This window comes from Rhinopithecus bieti, unplaced genomic scaffold (assembly GCF_001698545.2).
Source record: "Rhinopithecus bieti isolate Rb0 unplaced genomic scaffold, ASM169854v2 scaffold_64303, whole genome shotgun sequence".
Taxonomy (NCBI): Eukaryota; Metazoa; Chordata; class Mammalia; order Primates; family Cercopithecidae; genus Rhinopithecus; species Rhinopithecus bieti.
In genome coordinates, this window is record NW_016824181.1 from 44,525 (window position 1) to 63,116 (window position 18,592).

General features: G+C 33.9%; 1 protein-coding gene across 1 annotated transcript in view; it reads right to left on the reverse strand.

The window, feature by feature from the left end:
• The window catches only part of LOC108522082 (cilia- and flagella-associated protein 47-like), a gene marked incomplete at its 3' end in the record, with an annotated part of 75,298 nt that overhangs the window by 40,280 nt on the left and 16,426 nt on the right, over positions 1-18,592 (reverse strand). Inside the window, 2 exon segments of the mRNA XM_017862187.1 lie at positions 11,986-12,091; positions 12,094-12,209. Of these exon segments, the coding sequence (XP_017717676.1) occupies positions 11,986-12,091; positions 12,094-12,209 (222 nt within the window).

Here is an 18,592-nt window from a genome sequence, read left to right on the forward strand (position 1 = left end):
TTTACACTAAAATAGAACATCTAGTAAAAGTATACTACAAATACGAAAAAGTAATAAAGACTTTACTAGACCCCTAACAGTAGTTGAGAGATTTCACTGACACAAGACATGCCAACAGGAATACTTCAAACAGAAGGAAAAAGACATTAATAAACCATAAGTAATTATCTGAAGGTACAAAACTCACAGGAAATAGTTTAAGTACACAAAAAATCCCACTGATTATTACAACACTGTAACTGTAGTGTGTAAACTACTCTTATCTTAAATAAAAGACCAAATAATTGACCAATCAAAATAATAACTACAAAGCCATAGACAGTACAGTAAGACAGAAATAGAAACAACAAAAATTAAAAAGTGAGGGGATGAAGTTAAGGTGTAGAGTCTTTATTAGTTTTCTTTTAGCTTGTTTCTTTTTTGTTTGCTTATTTATGAAAACTGTGTTAAGTTGTTATCAGCTTAAAATAATGGGTTATAAGATACTATTTGCAAGCCTCATGGTAACCACAAACCATAAAACATGATGGATACACAAAAAATAAAAAGCAAGAAACAAAATCACATTACCAGAGAAAATCACCTCATTAAAGTTAAACAGGAAGAAAAGAAAGAAGAAAGAGAAGACAATGAGAAAAGATTTTTAAAAAGGCAGAAGTAAATCCTTACTTATCAATAATAGCATTGAATGTAAATAGATTAAACTATTAAATCAAAATATAGTGGTTGAATGGATGAAAAAAGATCCCATGATGTGTTGCCTACAAGAAACATACTTCACCTATAAAGATGCACAAAGACTGAACATAAACAGATGGAAAAAGATATCCCATGCCAATGGAAATGTAAAAAAAAGCAGGAGTAGCTATACTAGTATCAAAAAAAAACTAGATTTCAATACAAAAACTATAAGAAGAGACAAAGAAAGTCACTATATAATGATAAAAGGGTCAATTAAGCAAGAGGATATAACAATTGTAAATATGTTTGCACCAAACACTGTAACACCCAGATATATAAAGAAAACATTATTAGAAGTAAAGAGTGAGATAGACCAAAAGATAGTAATAGCTGGAGAGTTCAGCCCCACTGCCAACATTTGACACATATTCCAGACAGAAAATGAAGAAACAGCAGACTTCGTCTGCACTATAGACCTAATGGATCTAATAGATATTTACAAAAGTTTTCATCTAATGGCTGTGGAATACCTATTGTTTTCCTCAGCACATGGATCATTCTCAAGGATAGACCACATGTTATGTCACAAAACAAGTCTTAAAACATTCCAACTTTAAAATTACATCAAGCAGCTTCTGACTGCAATGGAATAAAACAAGAAATCAATAAGAAGAGGTATTTGGAAACTACACAAATACATGAAAACTTAAAAATGTGCTCCTGAATGACCAGTGGGTCAATGAATAAATCAAGAAGGAAATTGAAAAAATTCTTGAGATAAATGATACTGGAAACACAATATATCAAAACCTATCAAATATACCAAAAGCAGTACTAAGAGGGAATTTTAGAGCTATAAGTACATACTTCAAAAAGAAGAAGATCTTCACACTAACAACCTAATGTTCCATCTTAAGGAAAGAGAAAAGCAAGAGCAAACCAAATCCCAAATTAATAGAAGAAAATAAATGATCAACATCAGAGCAGAAATACATGAAACTGAAATAAATAAATCAATAAAACAAAGGTTGCTTTTTTTGACAAGATAAACAAAGTTGACAAACCTTTAGCCAGACTAAGATACAAAGAAAGAAGATACAATAAATAAAATCAGAGATGATAAAGAAGGCATTACAACTGATACTGCAGTAATTCATATGATCACAAGTAGCTACTATCACCAATAAATTGGAAAATCTAGAAGAAATGGACAAAGTCCTAGACACATACAATTGACCAAGACTGTATCAGGAAGAAATTCAAAACCTGAACAGACCAATAACAAATAACAAGATCACAGCCGTAATAAAGAGTCACCCAATAAAGAAAAGCCCAGGACCAAATGGCTTTATTGCTGAGTTCTGCCAAACATTTAAAGAAGAACTAATATCAACCCTACTCAAACTATTTTATAAAATAGAGGAGGAGGGAATGCTCCCAAAATAGTTTTATGAGGCCAGTATTACCCTAATGCCAAAACCAAAGAAATATAAAAAAGGAATGCTACAGTCCAATATCCCTGATGAATATTGATGCAGAACTCCTCAACAAAATATTGGCAAACCAAATTCACCAGCACAGTAAAAAGATCATTAATCATGACTAGGTGAGATTTATCCCTGTGAGGCAAGAATGGTTTAATGTATGCAATGTATGTAATACAACCAATCAAGTAGAACACATCATCAACAGAATAAAGGACAAAAACCATATGATAAATTCAACCAATACTGAAAAAGTATTTGATAAAATTCAACATCCCTTTAAGATGAAATACTCTCAAAAAACTGGATATGAAAGGAATATACCTCAAAAGAATAAAATCCATATATGACAGACCCACAGTTAGTATCACACTGAATGGGGAAAAACTGAAAGCCTTTCCTGTAAAATCTGCAACACAACAAGGATGCCCACTTTCATCAATGTCATTGAACATAGCACAGGAAGTCCTAGCTAGAGCAATTAGACAAAATAAAAAATAATGAGCATACAAATTAGAATTAAAAATGTCAAATTACCCTTGTTTGCAAATGATATGATCTTATATTTAGAAAAACCTAAAGACTCCACAAAAAAAACCTATTAGAAATAATAAATTCAGTAAAGTTGCAGGGTACAAAATCAACATACAAAATTCAATAGCATTTCTATATGCTAACAATGTAAAACCTGAAACAAGAAAATTTTTAAAAAAGGAGCCCCATTTACAACAGCCACAAATAAAATTAAGTACCAAGGAATTAACTTAACCAAAGGAGTAAAAGATCTCTATAAAGAAAACTATAAATCACTGATGAAAGAAGTTGAAGAGGATACCAAAAAATGGAGAACTATTCCATGTTCATGAATTAGAATTATCAGTATTATTAAGATGCCTATTCTACCCAAAGCAATTTACAGATTCAATGCAATTTCTGTCAAAATACAAATGACATTCCACACAGAAAGAGAAACAAAATCCTTACATTTATATGGAACCACAAAAGACCCAGAATAGCCAAAGCTATCTTAAGAAAAAAAAAAAAACTGGAGGAATCACTTTACCTGATTTCAAATTATACTTCAGAGCCATAGTAACCAAAACAGTATGTTACTGGTCTAAAAACATATGCATTGACCAATGGAACAGAATACAGAAACCAAAATCAAATGCACACACCTACAATGAACTCATTTGCGACAAAGGTGCCAGGAACATACACTGGGGAAAGGACAGTATTGTCAGTAAACGTTACTGGGGAAACTACATATCCATATGCAGAAGAAAGAAACCAGACATCTGTCTCCCACCATATACAAAAACAAAATCAAAATATAATAAAGGCTTAAAGCTATATCCTCAAACTATGAAACTACTACAAGAAAACTTCAAGGAAACTCTGCATGACATAGGTCTGGGCAAAGATTTCTTGAGTAATATCCCACAACAACAGGCAATTAAAGCATGAATGAATACATGGCTTCTGCACAGTAAAGGAAACAATCAACAAAGAGAATAGACAAATCCCAAATGGGACAAAATATTTGCATACTACCCATCTGTAAAGGGTTAATAACCAGAATATATAAGGAGCTCAAACAACTCCATAGAAAAGATCTAAAATCCAATTTAAAATGGGCATAATATTTGTTTCTTTTAAATTTTTTATATTTATTTTGTTTCTTTTTTTGCCTTCAATCAACTCACACCATTTTTTGTTTTGTTTTTTCATTTTTGTATTTTTCTATTTATCTCACTTCATTTTTTAATGGGCAAAATATTTGAATAGGCATTTATCAAAAGAAAACATACAAATGGCAAATGGCCACATGAAAATGTACTTAACATCATTGATCATCAGATAAATGCAAATCAAAAGTATAAAGAGATGTCATCTCATCCCAGTTAAAATGGCATTTATGCAAAAGACAGGCAGTAACAAATGCTGGTGAGGATATAGTGAAAAAGGAATCTTTGTACACTGTGGTGGGAATGTAAATTAGTACAACCACTCTAAAGAAAATTTTGGAGTTCCCTCAGAAAACTAAAAACAGAGCTACCTCAAAATCCAGCAATCCCCCTACTGGGTATATAGCCAAAAGAAAGGAAATCAATATTTTGAAGAGATCTCTTCACTCCCACATTTGTGCAGGTTTGTTCACAATAGCCAAGATTTGGAAGCCACCATATGTCCATCAATAGATGAATAGATAAAGAAAATGTCATACATATACATAAGGGAGTACTCTTCAGCCATCAAAAAGAAACAGATTCAGTCATTTGCAACAACATGTATTGACCTGGAGGCAATTATATTAAGTAAAATAAGCCAAGCACAGAAAGACCAAAGTCAGATGTTCTCAATTATTTTGGGATCTAAAATCAAAACAATTGAAGACATGGAGAGAGAGAATAGAAGGATAGTTACCAGAGGCTGAGAAGGGTAGTCAGGGAGTGAGGGGGAAGTGGGGATAACTAATGGATATGAAAAACCATTATAATTAATGAATAAGGTGTAGTAGTGGATAGCACAATAGGGTGACTCTAGTCAGTAATAATTTAATTTTTCATTTTAAAATAATGATAATATACATAGATAATTTGTAACATAAAGGATAAGGGGATTAATACCCTATCTTGCATGATGAGATTATTACGCATTGCATGCCTGTATCAAAATATCTCATGCACCCACTATGCACCCACAAAATTTAAAATAAAAAGTAAAAAAATAAATAAAAGTTATATAGCTAATTTTAAAACCTCCCTTAAGTCTAAAATGTGCCTATGATGTTTTCTTTAGAGAACTTGATAAATGAGAAAGAACTTACTTAGACCTATTATCAGCCACATCAATTCCTACATGGTAACAAAACACACAGTTTCATGAATTGGATTTGTAGTCAATGCAGTAATCATTTTATTATTGTTATAATATTATAAAATTGAATAAAACATCTGGAAATGTTTGAATACAATAAAACATCTAACAGAGAGATCACTAGTCATCCAATGTTTATTGAGTGCCCATAACCACAAATGCCTAAATATAGAAAGCTTGTATAAGGTAATTCATTATCTATTTATTCTAAAGAGAATATCCACAAATTGTAGACTTTGATTATGTATTCTTGTGGTAGCATATTTGAAGCAGCAAATATTTATTTATATCATTTAATACATTTTAAAGCCTATGCATGTACATATTTTATGCATATAATTTACCACATTTATATTTTATATATACTTTTTTCATTGTCAAATTCATTGAAATAATTTTATCCAAACTTTTCATATGAATATCCATCACCATTAGAGCCACTGCATAGAAATCTAGTACCTTTGTGGCAAATGTTTCCTAATGGAGATTCAGATATTTAGGTCTAACTCAGTTAGTGAACCTAGAACACCACTCACCAATAAACATTAATGGGAAAGAATCCTACTTCTAGTTCTCAATTCTGCAAATATCCTCAGAATTCGCAGTCCTGTGATTACAGAGAAGTTGGAAAAGAAAAGGAAAATGGAGGCCTAAGATGATTCTGAAAACTCAAACCTTGAAGATGGTGCAGATGACTGAGAAAATAGAAGTGAGGAAGGGAACTCTTCTTGGGTGAAGGCAGTGTCCACAGTTCTAGAGTTAAGTTTGACATGGCCCTGGGTCAGTCTAAGATAGTAGAAGAAATCATACTGCCTACATAAAGTTCCTTTGTTGAGAAATAAAACATAATCCCTTCTTTTCGATTTTCACACAAGTCCTGTCCTCATGCACATTACTTCTGTGAATCTTCATTATAGTCAAATTGGTATAGATTTAAGTAAGATCTTATTTTATGTAACACCACTCCTCAGCAAGATAAGCCAACCTACAGCCCATGTAGAAATGCAATGAGATGATATCTCCATTAAGTTGAAATCCTCTAGAGTAAAACAAAACATACAACTCAGAGACATATGAAGAAACTGGAATATTTTCTTGTGCTCAAAGCCAAGACAGAATTTCAGTATGTAAGTGTCCACTTCTATTAAATGTTACTGAGAACTGGAGGAAAATGATCAGGGAACCATTAAAATGGGAGTTTCTTAAGGGGGGAGCCTACGTGATATTTATTTGAGTATTCCAAAGTGTCCACCAGAGAGTAAACCCTAGGTAAAATTGAGGACAAGAAAAAATGTATCTTTTTTTCATTTTAAAGGCTGAGACTGTTATGAAGACTTGTTTTATTCTTTTCATTTTGAATCTACCTCAAGGCCTAACTTCATCAGTGCATAAGACAGTAATTACCTTTATGTCTTGTCAGTAATTTTTATGTCTTGTCAGTAGTTTTAAAAAGAGTTGACTTTCCTAATAGGTTTGATTAAACTTTCCACATACTAGGTTTTTTATGTGAATATTTTTTCCAAGTTCACGTTGGGTGGATCAAAACATAATTAGATGCAATTAGTTACTAAATGCTAAACTTAATCTCCAAAAATTTGTTTCTTAAAAAATTCTAGCTTAATCCCTAAAAATACGTTGCTCATTTATTGCAGAGTAGATATTTCACGTGTACAAAAGTTCTTACCTACTGTATTATCAAATTTACATGGGGAAGGTGATAACATTTATGATTATTTTGTATTTTAATACATATATTTCCATGATGAAACATATGCACATTTCTTGAATTAATGACCCAATTTTACTGTCACTTTCTAAATGTTAAGTAATTTTATCACAGTCAACATATGCTGATAGGTATGTATTTGCAGATAAAGAGCAAATAAATCTGAATGGTGTGGCTTTAACGCCAAAATTATTCTTCCATACCTGCATCCTCACATCATAAAATGTCACAACAGAAATGACCCATGTTAATGGCAACACTACTGGGAGCTGTGCCGAAAAGAATTCTACAAGAGCAACACAACGATTGCAAGTACCATAGAGTTTAACAATGCTGTCACAAAGTTGTTTGATTTCCATTATATACATACAATCAGGATTGACTTAATTATGTAAGCCTCCTTCTTTTGTTCACAATTAATATTTATTATATTTTAAGAGTAAAACTCATTTTCTGAAAAAAATGCATTCAGGTTTCGGACTTATTGAATTAAAGCACTTACCTTATTGAATCAATTATTGAGGACCAAAAGTAGGAAGCGGTAAAATTAAAAGCTATGTGCTTTCTATTATGCTCATTAAAATTTAAATAAAGTTTCCATTCTAGCTAATAAATGTGAGGATATAATTGATAAATACTGGCTTTCTGACATTTTTATGTCAACAAGACATTTATTACTCATAAAATGAATTTTTAAAACAAATATTCCATTTTGGTGATAGTGATATCATAAGAATCCGTTTCAGTATGTCACTAGTGGTTACTATATCGGAATAGTTTAAGGAAATATCTAAGCATGTGAAAGCCTTAGACCGTAATTCATTTCATTTAACAACAATAACAATAACAATCTACTGCATGTCATATGATTCACATTATATTATTTCTAATACTTTTTTAATTTAAATTTTAAGTTCAGTAGCACGTGTGCAGGTTTGTTATATAGGTAAACTTGTATCATGGGGGTTTGTTGTACAGATTATTCTGCCACTCCAACATTAAGCCTAGCATCCGTTAGTTATTTTCCTGATGTAATTCTTCTAACAACCAAGTTAGTTTTGGAATTATCACCCTTAATTTTACATATTGAACTTAGAGCTAAAACAGGTGAAGTAACTTGTGCAAGGTCAAAGGCGTACAGAAGAGTTGGAATATAAGCCTGTATCTGCGTGATTCAAAAGCCATGTTCCTTCAACCCAGTTCAGTGCACCCTTCCAGTATTATTTATTGGATTGTTTCTTTGAAATATTTTCATTCTTAGATGCAATTCCATTAAATAAGATACCATAATGGTTATGCATAAGAGAGAAGGATATAACATTTTTAATTTTCATTTCCTTTTTTTTTTTTATTTTTTGAGATGGAGTTTCACTCTTGTTGCCCAGGCTAGAGTACAGTGGTGCGATCTTGGCTCACTGCAACCTCCACCTCCTGGGTTCAAGCGATTCTCCTGCCTCAGCCTCTCAAGTAGTTGGGATTACAGGTGCCCACCACAGGGCTCAGCTAATTTTTTGTATTTTTAGTACAGACGGGGTTTCACCATGTTGGCCAGGCTGGTCTCAAACTCCTGACCTCAGGTGATCCACTCGCCCCGGCCTCCCAAAGTGCTGGGATTACATGCGTGAGCCACCGCACCCAGCCCAGGATATAAAATTTTTAAGGATAAAAGTGAAAATCAAAAGTGGAACTAAATTTACATACAAGGGGATATGAGTTGCTTTTTCTAAGTGTATTTATTTTGGTGAATTAACTATTTGTTTAAAAACTCAATGGAATTTAAAAATAAGAGTTATAATAGTTTTTTATTCTTGTGATGGTCTACTTTTTAGTTACAATGTAGGGCAGAAGATGTTGATATTCTGCTTTTGTTTTAGTTTTATACTACACAAATTATAAATTTTTAAAAAATTTATTATTTTCAATGAAAATTAATTACATCATAAAAATGATAACAATTATAAACAAGTGAAATTGTATCAAAAGATGTTAGATATGATATTGGTAAGCTCAAGCTGCCATTAGAAAATACCACAGGATAAGTGGCTTAAATACGACATTTGTTCTTTCACCATTCTGGATGCTATAAGTTCAAGATCAAGGGACCAAAAATTTGGTTTTAGGTGAGGCCTCTTTTCCTGGCTTGTAGATGGCCATCTGTCCACTGTGTACTCACATAACATTTTCTCTATGCTGAGAGAGAGAGAGAGAGACAGAGAGAGAGAGAGAGAGAGACAGACAGAGAGAGAGAGAGAGAGAGAGAGAGAGATCTGGCATCTCTTCCTCTTCTTTAAAGGACATCCATCCTATTGGATTAGGGCCCTACATTTAACCTTAATAACATCCTTAAAGGCCTTATCTCCAAATAAAATGACATTGGGGGTTAGTATTTCAACATATGAATTTGGGATAGGGCACAATTCAATCCATACCAGACACAAATGACAAGAAATATATTACTGCAAATATATCCACACAAAATTTATTATAAAATATAACATCCAATTACATAATACTTCTTCATAATATAATACATATGGTATTGCTATGGTCTAAATTATACCCCTCCACAAAGTTCACATGTTGAAACTCTAAATTTCAGTACCTCAGAATGTGACTGTATTTGGAGTTAGGGTCTTTAAAAAGATAACTAATGTAAAATGATGTAATTAGAGTGGTACCATATCCAGTTTGGCTTGTGTCTTTACAAGAAGATGAAATTTGAATACACAGAAAGACACCAGGGACACGGGCACACAGAGGAAAAACTATGTGAGGATACAGCCAGAAGAGGTTATCTGCCAGCAAACAGGGAAGCCTCAAAAGAAACCAACCCTGATAATATCTTGATCTTGGACTTCTAGCCTCCAGAACTCTGAGAAAAAAAATTTACGTTGTTTGCTCCAACTTGACCCTCTCATTTGTTACACTCTCCTTCCTGAAATGAAATTTTTTCACCCTTTCTTTTACCACTTTTATATTTCACAGCATTTTCTTCATTCTTATATAAATGTCCCGCGAAACAATTTCCACGTTTTACTCCTTATACCACACAAATTCAAAAGGTAAATCTCTGTGAAAGAAAATGTTAAAAAATAAATATTTAATGAACATTGGCCTCATTCCAAGTTCCCAGTGATCCTGGGTGTTAGAAATTCCAGATGAATGAGATGCAGTTTCTGCCCTTATGATGCTCACAGATTTGTGGGATTCACTGACTCAGGGATAAGTCAGTGGAGTTGAAAGTGATCTACAAAATTCCACATAGCTGTGTTATTTCCTTAACTGATAAAACTGTTCTCATTCTCCCAACTAGATTGAGTGGAGAAGGATACAGAGAAAACGCAAAATTGCATCTCCATGTATCTTTAGGTCTTCTACCCAAAGAATCTCTTTACAGAAATTCTGTTATTTGTGATTAACAGTCAAAATTTCACCCCCACCTATCCATGCCAGAGGGCACCTGAGAAAAGGTAGACTCATTGTCAAATAAATACCGTTTTAACTGCAGGTGTTTTTACTTTCATGATTACCTTCTAAAGCCGTGCATCTAATATTTATATTTTTCATTTGATATTTTATATAGAAGGCTTCCTCAAATTGTGTAAGAACTCTCAGAACTAGGATAATCTATGCTGGATTTGGGCTTACATGAGATAGGGAGAGGGACTCCTATATTTGTACATGAAGGTCAGTGACTGCATTTCTGGATACTTGTTCTTTTTTTGCTGTGCCTCCTCTCCACCTGAAATGTCTGTGTCATGTGGACATATGCTGCTGATGTCTGAGACAGGGATCTTCTGTCTCTGCCCTTAGGCCCGTCAAGGACCCAAGATGTCTCCTATAACTGACTCAGCCACTCCCTAGTCCTCATATATTTGTCATTCCTATTGCGGCATCAGGGCCAGCCAACTGACACTCTTCTGTGTCTCCAGTGGGGTCCCTCTGACATCCCAACACAGAAACCGCCATGACAAGCTGCCTGGATCTTGATTCAGTCACCTTAAGTGATTTAGAAACCTCTAGCTACCTTGTAATCCACAAGGAACTAAGCCAATTTTGCCTTATTACCATGATATTGAGAACCTGAGAAATGAAAGAAAATATTTTGTTAAGTAACATGTCAATGTTTTAATACATAGTATCACCAGGGACTCAAAAATCCTGATTTGGAAACAAAAAACTGAATGTCAAATCTTTAATTTGTATTCCTGCTATAAGAGTATTCTTCTTGCCCTCCATCTCTATTCCCGCTAGGACAGATGAACATCTCTGAGCAACTATGGAGCAGATTCCGTAAACAAAGAAGCAAAAGAGAAAATCACAATAATATACCTAAAAATATATTAATTATATTACATAATTACAGGTAATAAATGCCATTTTAATTGTATAGGAGCATGGAAGAGGGAGTAATAACATGTTCAACTCAATGCTAAATAAATTACCGCCTATGGATGTGGGATGTTTCAGTGTACAAGGATGTTGCAAGTGCAGGCTAAAGAAACAATGTAAATTCACCAGTATTCTTCTCAGAATGTAAATAAATGTACATTGTTTTCCATTTCTTGGTGACTTGCCATTTAATTTTGCAGAGGAACACAGATATTATGATGACAATTATTTTCCTATATTTTACATCAACCATTTAAAATTCCTTTTGCCTGCCGACTACTTTAATATTAAAAGACTTTACATATGCAGACTAAAAGTCCACAGTACCCATAAATTGAGATGATACTAATAATAGTCTAAGAAATAAAGCTTGTTGGTTTCAACCCTTTTTAGCTAAATGGATTTATATATTTGCTGTAGACCAGGATTTTCAAAATGAGGTAATGTATCAGAAATATCAGCATCACCTTGAAACTTGTTATAAATGAAAATTAACTTTGAAAAACTCAGTGGGTAAGGGTCAGTAAACTGCTGTTTTAACAGGCCCACTCAGTGATTTTGATGCATGATAAAGTATAAGAATGATTGCCTTAGATTAAAAATCTAATATATCATAAAATGCTTATTGGCTATTAAGAATTACATATTTTCAAAATGTGTGAGATATATATACTTTACCATACATATATATGTGTGTGTGTGTGTTTATATACATATATATTTGGTTAAGAAGAAAATAATATCAAATTCTATCTATCTGCTCATTTATCTAACTATCCAAGCCAGAGTTACAGGCTCATATGAGCACATCCAGGCACTTACCTGAGAAAGTACAGAAGTGAAGAATGTTGCAAATGAAGTTGAATTACCCTTTTTTCATGGTTATCTACGGGTAAAGATTGACTTGAATTAATTCCAGGTGGCATTTTCCACTCAAATGGAGCAGCACATCATAAATAGTCTTATTAAATTTGGAAAAGTCATTCTGTCTGGAAAACTTTTGGGGTGGCGAGGTTGATGAGTAGAGTTGCATTTTATATACATCCCTATGAGAAAAGACTTGAAATTAAAACAGTCTCAAAATGTTATACTATGGGGAAAATGTTCAATTCAATAACTAAATAAAATTCTATTAAAATCAACTAAGTAAGAAACTCCATAATACACTTCACTAGGCTACCATTTGTTGGTCAAAAAAAGATTTGTTAAATATTATCATAGATTTCCAGTATCTCATCTAAACACACATAATTATCTAATGCTGTAACTGTCAAATCTGAAGTATTAGATTATGAATAGATTGGATCTTGAGAAATAGAATACAGATTGAATTTAAACCCATCACCTACTAGCTGAGTGAGTATGGCAAGCTACCTAAACTCACAGAGCTCAATTTTGCATGATACAAATTGGAGATAAGAAGGTCTATAATAGTTTCCAAGATAGATTTCAAGTGTTTATCACACATGTATATACAAAAATAATATATACACATTTTCTCAGTATTTGTATTTTAATGCTTAGAAGGGCACATCCTGCACATTGGCTTAATAAGCAGGGATTTTCATTTTAAAGATAAAGCCCACAGATAATATATACTCTTCTGTTCTTTAAATAAGATACTGCAACCTCTAATTCCTAGTAATACTGCACAAGGTTGTGATGCATACTGACTTTTAATGAAGTTAAAAATTACCACTATTCTTGCTGTCTATAATTTATTAAATATCTCACACCACATTGTCTAATTGTTAGCAATGAGAGTAACAGATGTATCACTTGCTTAGATTGACAAATAAAGTATCCGAGGCCGTTTTGAATGGCAGTTACCCACTTTGGTAGATAGGAAGTTCATACAGAAGAAAATGCATTCCACTGGGCAAGAAATAGACTACCACTGCTCAAAACATGGCTCTTCCACTTATTGCATGACATTATAAAAGTTACTTGACTTTTCTGTTCCTTAGTTTCCTCATAAGTAATGGATATGATAGAGCTAGTGTATCCTGAAGTCACCAGCAAAGAAACAAATATTTTATGGAGAAAATTAACACCACTATTGGTCAAGATTAATGCAAATGAAAAGGAACAATAAGCAATAAAAATAGACACTCAGGGATCCCAGGTATTATAGTTGTAAGACACAGGGTTGTTTTTGTTTTTTGTTTTTTGTTTTTTTTTGATACAGCAGTTTTATTGTGCTGGGGGATTCCTCTGCCTCTGGTCAGTTTGGACTCTCCAAAGCCCAAAGGCTGGATTGGCTAAGTCACCCAAACAGCAGAGATGGCAGCCGGCCCCTCCACCCAGGAGTTCTGTCCCAGGTAGGTGCAACATTGCTACCATTTGCTGGCTACAATTCCAAGCCAGTGGGTCCTTTCCTGTCAGGTGCTATGGAAGGGGGTCTGCAGACTGTCACTACTTCGCACCCTGGATTCAGCTCCGCTCCTCAGGATATGTATGGGTGTCTAACCTCCCACTTTGCCAGAGTTTCAGTTACTTTTGCTGGGAGGACTGGAAAGCCAGAGTATCTAAAGCTTCTAGGTCTCCACACATGCTTGAGTGGCTGCTATGCTGAGACCCCACAGAGCTCAGTGAAGACACAGGTTTTAAACTAACCATATGTACTATGTTCAAAATTGGTAACTTTGTCATGGAACAATAAACTATATAAAATGTGACTAATGGAGCATTCACAAATAAAAATCTGAATAAATAAAATTAAGAAAGCAATGGATGAGCTTAACAGTAGATTAAATCAAATAAAACAAAATTACTGCAATGAAATATAGGTCATAGAATAGCATTCATACTGCAACATTTGAGAAAATAAAAATCATCCTACCTGCAAGACTAAAGATGCAAAATAAAGAACAATAATGTTGATAAACATTTAGGCAAATATGAACTGATTAAAAACAATAATTAAACAAAAGTAATACTATTAAACATTATTAAATTATTGTTTAATAACTCCATATTTGCCTATATATAGTTTAACTATATTCCTTTTGCTCTTACATATATATTAATATGTTAAAGGATTTTGTTGATTTTTCAATTGTGAGAATCCCCTACTTTGGAGATTGAAAATATTCAAAAGGCTAACCCATCACTATCACCAGCAAACATGCAGTAAAATGATTAACAAATAAAACTTTTAAAAATAAGAATTGTAGAATATCTCATTATTGTTATACTAGTGTGCAAAAGGAAGAATTCAAAGAACACAACTAGAATGAATTATTATACCCATTTTCATTTTAATAGTTAGCTTGAATCTAAAGTCAAGTTTCTATGACTTTATTGGACACTGTTGACAGTATGAATGGGCAGGATGCCCAGAAATGGAGGTGACACTTCATTTTAATACTATTTAATACTATTAAATTTATCAGTGAGCTTGCCAGCAGCTCAAAGCTGCAAGAGAATAGCATGCTATGCTATATATATGTGTATATACACATACATATATAAGTATATATGTATATATACACATACATATATACTTATATATGTAATATATACATATATAAGTACATATGCACACATATATGTGTATACATACATATATGTACACATACATGTATAGAGACTTATATACACGTATGTATACATATATGTATACTATATATGTATGTACGCACATATATGTGTGTGTGTGTGTGTGTGTGTGTCAAATGTTCCTGAATCAAGCTGGGTAAACATCCTGCAAAGAAAGGTGAAATATTATTAATAAAACATAATTTGGAAATGTGCTTTCTTGAAAATGATGAGTTTTAAACTGACTCTCTATTGCCAAATACACGAGTTGGTGAATATGATTAATGAAATTAGAAATACATAACAACATTAATATAATACTAATTAAATTTTTTAATAATAGCTAAGATTTACTGAAGACTTACTAGGTTGTAAAGTCTGCTCTGACATGCATTAAATATATTATCTCATAAATGTTACAGCAACTGTTTTGGTTAGGTATTACTATTATCTCCTTTTTTACAGATGAGAAAATGGAGGCATAGAGGAAATATTTTCCTCATTTCAGATCCTCTTGTTATGAAAGATAAAACATTCTACTGGATGGATTTGATTTTCTATAAGATTCTACGTATTATACTAAATGAGAGGCTCTGGGATGGAATAGTTAGCTTTGGAACAAGCTTTCCTTAAGCTTCCCCTTAAGCTTCCTGACTGGCATTCTAGGATGTGTTATTTGTATGTGGCAGCTGCAGGAAGCTTCATGCTAGAGTGGAATCCTGGAATAGCACCTATATGTACTGCAATTACTTCTCTCAGAATAAGTGGGACTTCCAGTACAATTCAAATGACTCTATGATTAGTTGCTTAGAGATCTTCCCAGCGGTGTTTATAGAAAATGTTATTCCTACAATTCACCGAGCTTGAAAAGAATAGACTATAATATTTACTATATTTTCTGTGATTATCTCTGAAACATAAACTGTGTTTTCTTGTCTATTTCAAGGGTTACTTCTATCTTCTGCTGATTTGGGGAAGAGATAAAAAGAAATAATACCTAAGGGCTTCTACGAACTGAAAAAGGACTGGTGCCCAAAGTCATTAATTATAAAGGAAGTGCAAATTAAAATCCCAATGAGATATTATCTCATGGCTGTTAGATTGACTTATAAAAAATATGAACAATAACAAGTGTTAGAGAAGATGTGGAGAAAAGGCAATGCTTGCACACTTCTGGTAGGAAAGGTAAATTAGTACAGCTGTATAGAAAACATTATGGAGGATCCTCAAAAAATTAAAAATAAAACAAGGTGGCCGGGCGCGGTGGCTCATGCCTGTAATCCCAGCACTTTGGGAAGCCGAGGCGGGCGGATCACGAGGTCAGGAGATTGAGACCATCCTGGCGAGCATGGTGAAACCCCGTCTCTACTGAAAATACAAAAAAATTAGCCGGGCGTGGTGGCGGGCACCTGTAGTCCCAGCTTCTAGGGAGGCTGAGGCAGGAGAATGGCGTGAACCCGGGAGGCGGCAGAGCTTGCAGTGAGTGGAGATCACGCCACTGCACTCCAGCCAGGGTGACAGAGAGAGACTCCGTCTCAAAATCAATCAATCAATCAATCAATCAATCAATCAATCTAGGGTTTTCTAAGCATAAAATCATATCATCAGTGAAGACAGAAAGTAAGACTTCTTTCCTTATTTGGATGCCTTTTGTTTCTTTCTCTTGTCTGCTTGCTCTGAAAAGGACTTCCCATACTATTTGGAATAGGAGTGGTCAGAGTGGGCATCCATGTTTTGTTCTAGTACTCAAGGGAAATGGCTCCAGCTTATGCCCATTCAGTATGATGTTGGCTGTCATAGATGGCTCTTGTTATTTTGAGGTATGTTCCTTTGCTGGTGACTCTGTCGAGATTTTTTATCATGAAGGGATATTGGATATCATTGAAGGCTTTTATCACATCTATTGAGATGATTACAGTTTTTGTTTTTAATTCCTTATATATCGTGAATCACATTGATTAATTAATGTGTGTTGAATCAAACTTGCATCCCAGGAATGAAGCCTACTTGATCATGGTGAATTAGCATTTTGATGTGCTACTGGATTCAGTTTTCTAATATTTTATTGAGGATTTTTACATCTATGTTCATCAGGAATATTGGCCTATGGTTTTCTTTGTTCATTGTGTCTCTGCCAGGTTTTGGTATCACAGTGATGCTGGCTTCCAAGAGTGTGTTAGGGAGGAGTCCTTCCTCCTTGATTATTTGGAATAGAATCAGTATAATTGTTAACAGCTCTTCTTTGTATATCTGGTAGAATTTGGCTGTAAATTCTTTTGGTCCATGGCTTTTGTTAGTAGGTTTTTTATTACTGATTTAATTTTAGAAATCAGTATTGATCTGCTCAGGGATTCAATTTCTTCCTGATTCAATCTTGAGAGGTTGTGTGCTTCCAGGAATTTATCCACATTCTCTAAATTTTCTAGTTCGTGTGCACAGAAGTGTGAATAAACATCTCTTAGGATCCTTTGTATTTTTGTGGGATCAGTTGTAATGCTACATTTAGTGATTTTGATTGTGCTTATTTGTACATTCTCTCTCTTTGTATTAGTCTAGCTAGTAGTCTATCAATCTTGTTTATCTTTTCAAAAAACCAAGGTTTGGTTTTGTTGATTCTTTGCATATATTTTTGAGTTTCAAATTCATTCAGTTCTGCTCTTATTTTAGTAATTTATTTTATTCTGCTAGCTTTTGGGTTAGTTTTCCTAGTTTTTCTTTTTTTTAATTATAATTTAAGTTCTAGGGTTCATGTGCACAACGTGCAGGTTTACTACATATGTATACATGTGCTGTGTTGGTTTGCTGCACCCATTAACTCATCATTTACATTAGGTATTTCTCCTGATGCTATCCCTCCCCCATACTCCCACCCCACAACAGGCCACAGTGTGTGATATTCCCCGCCCTGTGTCCAAGTGTTCTCATTGTTCAATTCCCACCTATGAGTGAGAACATGCAGTGTTTGGTTTTCTGTCCCTGCGATAGTTTGCTCAGAATGATGGTTTCCAGTTTTATTCATGTCGCAACAAAGGACATGAACTCATCCTTTTTTGATGGCTGCATAATATTCCATGGTGTGTATGTGCCACATTTTCTTAATCCAGTCTATCACTGATGGACATTTGGGTTGGTTCCAAGTCTTTGCTATTGTGAATAGTGCTGAAGTAAACATACGTGTGCATGTGTCTTTATAGCAGCATAATTTATAATTCTTTGGGTATATACCCAGTAACGGGATCGCTGGGTCAAATGGTATTTCTAGTTCTAGATCCTTGAGGAATTGCCACACTGTCTTCCACAATGGTTGAACTAGTTTACAGTCCCACCAACAGTGTACAAGTATTCTTATTTCTCCACATCCTCTCCAGCACCTGCTGTTTCTTGACTTTTTAATGATTGCCATTCTAATTGGTGTGAGATGGTATCTCATTGTGGTTTTGATTTGCATTTCTCCGATGGCCAGTGATGATGAGCATTTTTTCATGTGTCTGTTGGCTCTATAAAAGTCTTCTTTTGAAAGGTGCCTGTTCACATACTTTGCCCACTTTTTGATGGGGTTGTTTGATTTTTTCATGTAAATTTGTTTAAGTTCCTTGTACATTCTGGATATTAGCCCTTTGACAGACAGGTAGATTGCAAAAATTTTCTCCCATTCTGTAGGTTGCCTTTTCACTCTGATGGTAGTTTCTTTTGCTGTGCAGAAGCTCTTTAGTTTAGTTAGATCCCATTTGTTTATTTTGGCTTTTGTTGCCATTGCTTTTGGTGTTTTAGTCATGAAGTCCTTGCCCATGCCTATGTCCTGAATGGTATTGCCTAGGTTTTCTTCTAGGGTTTCTATGGTTTTATGTCTAACATTTAAGTCTTTAATCCATCTTGAATTAATTTTTGT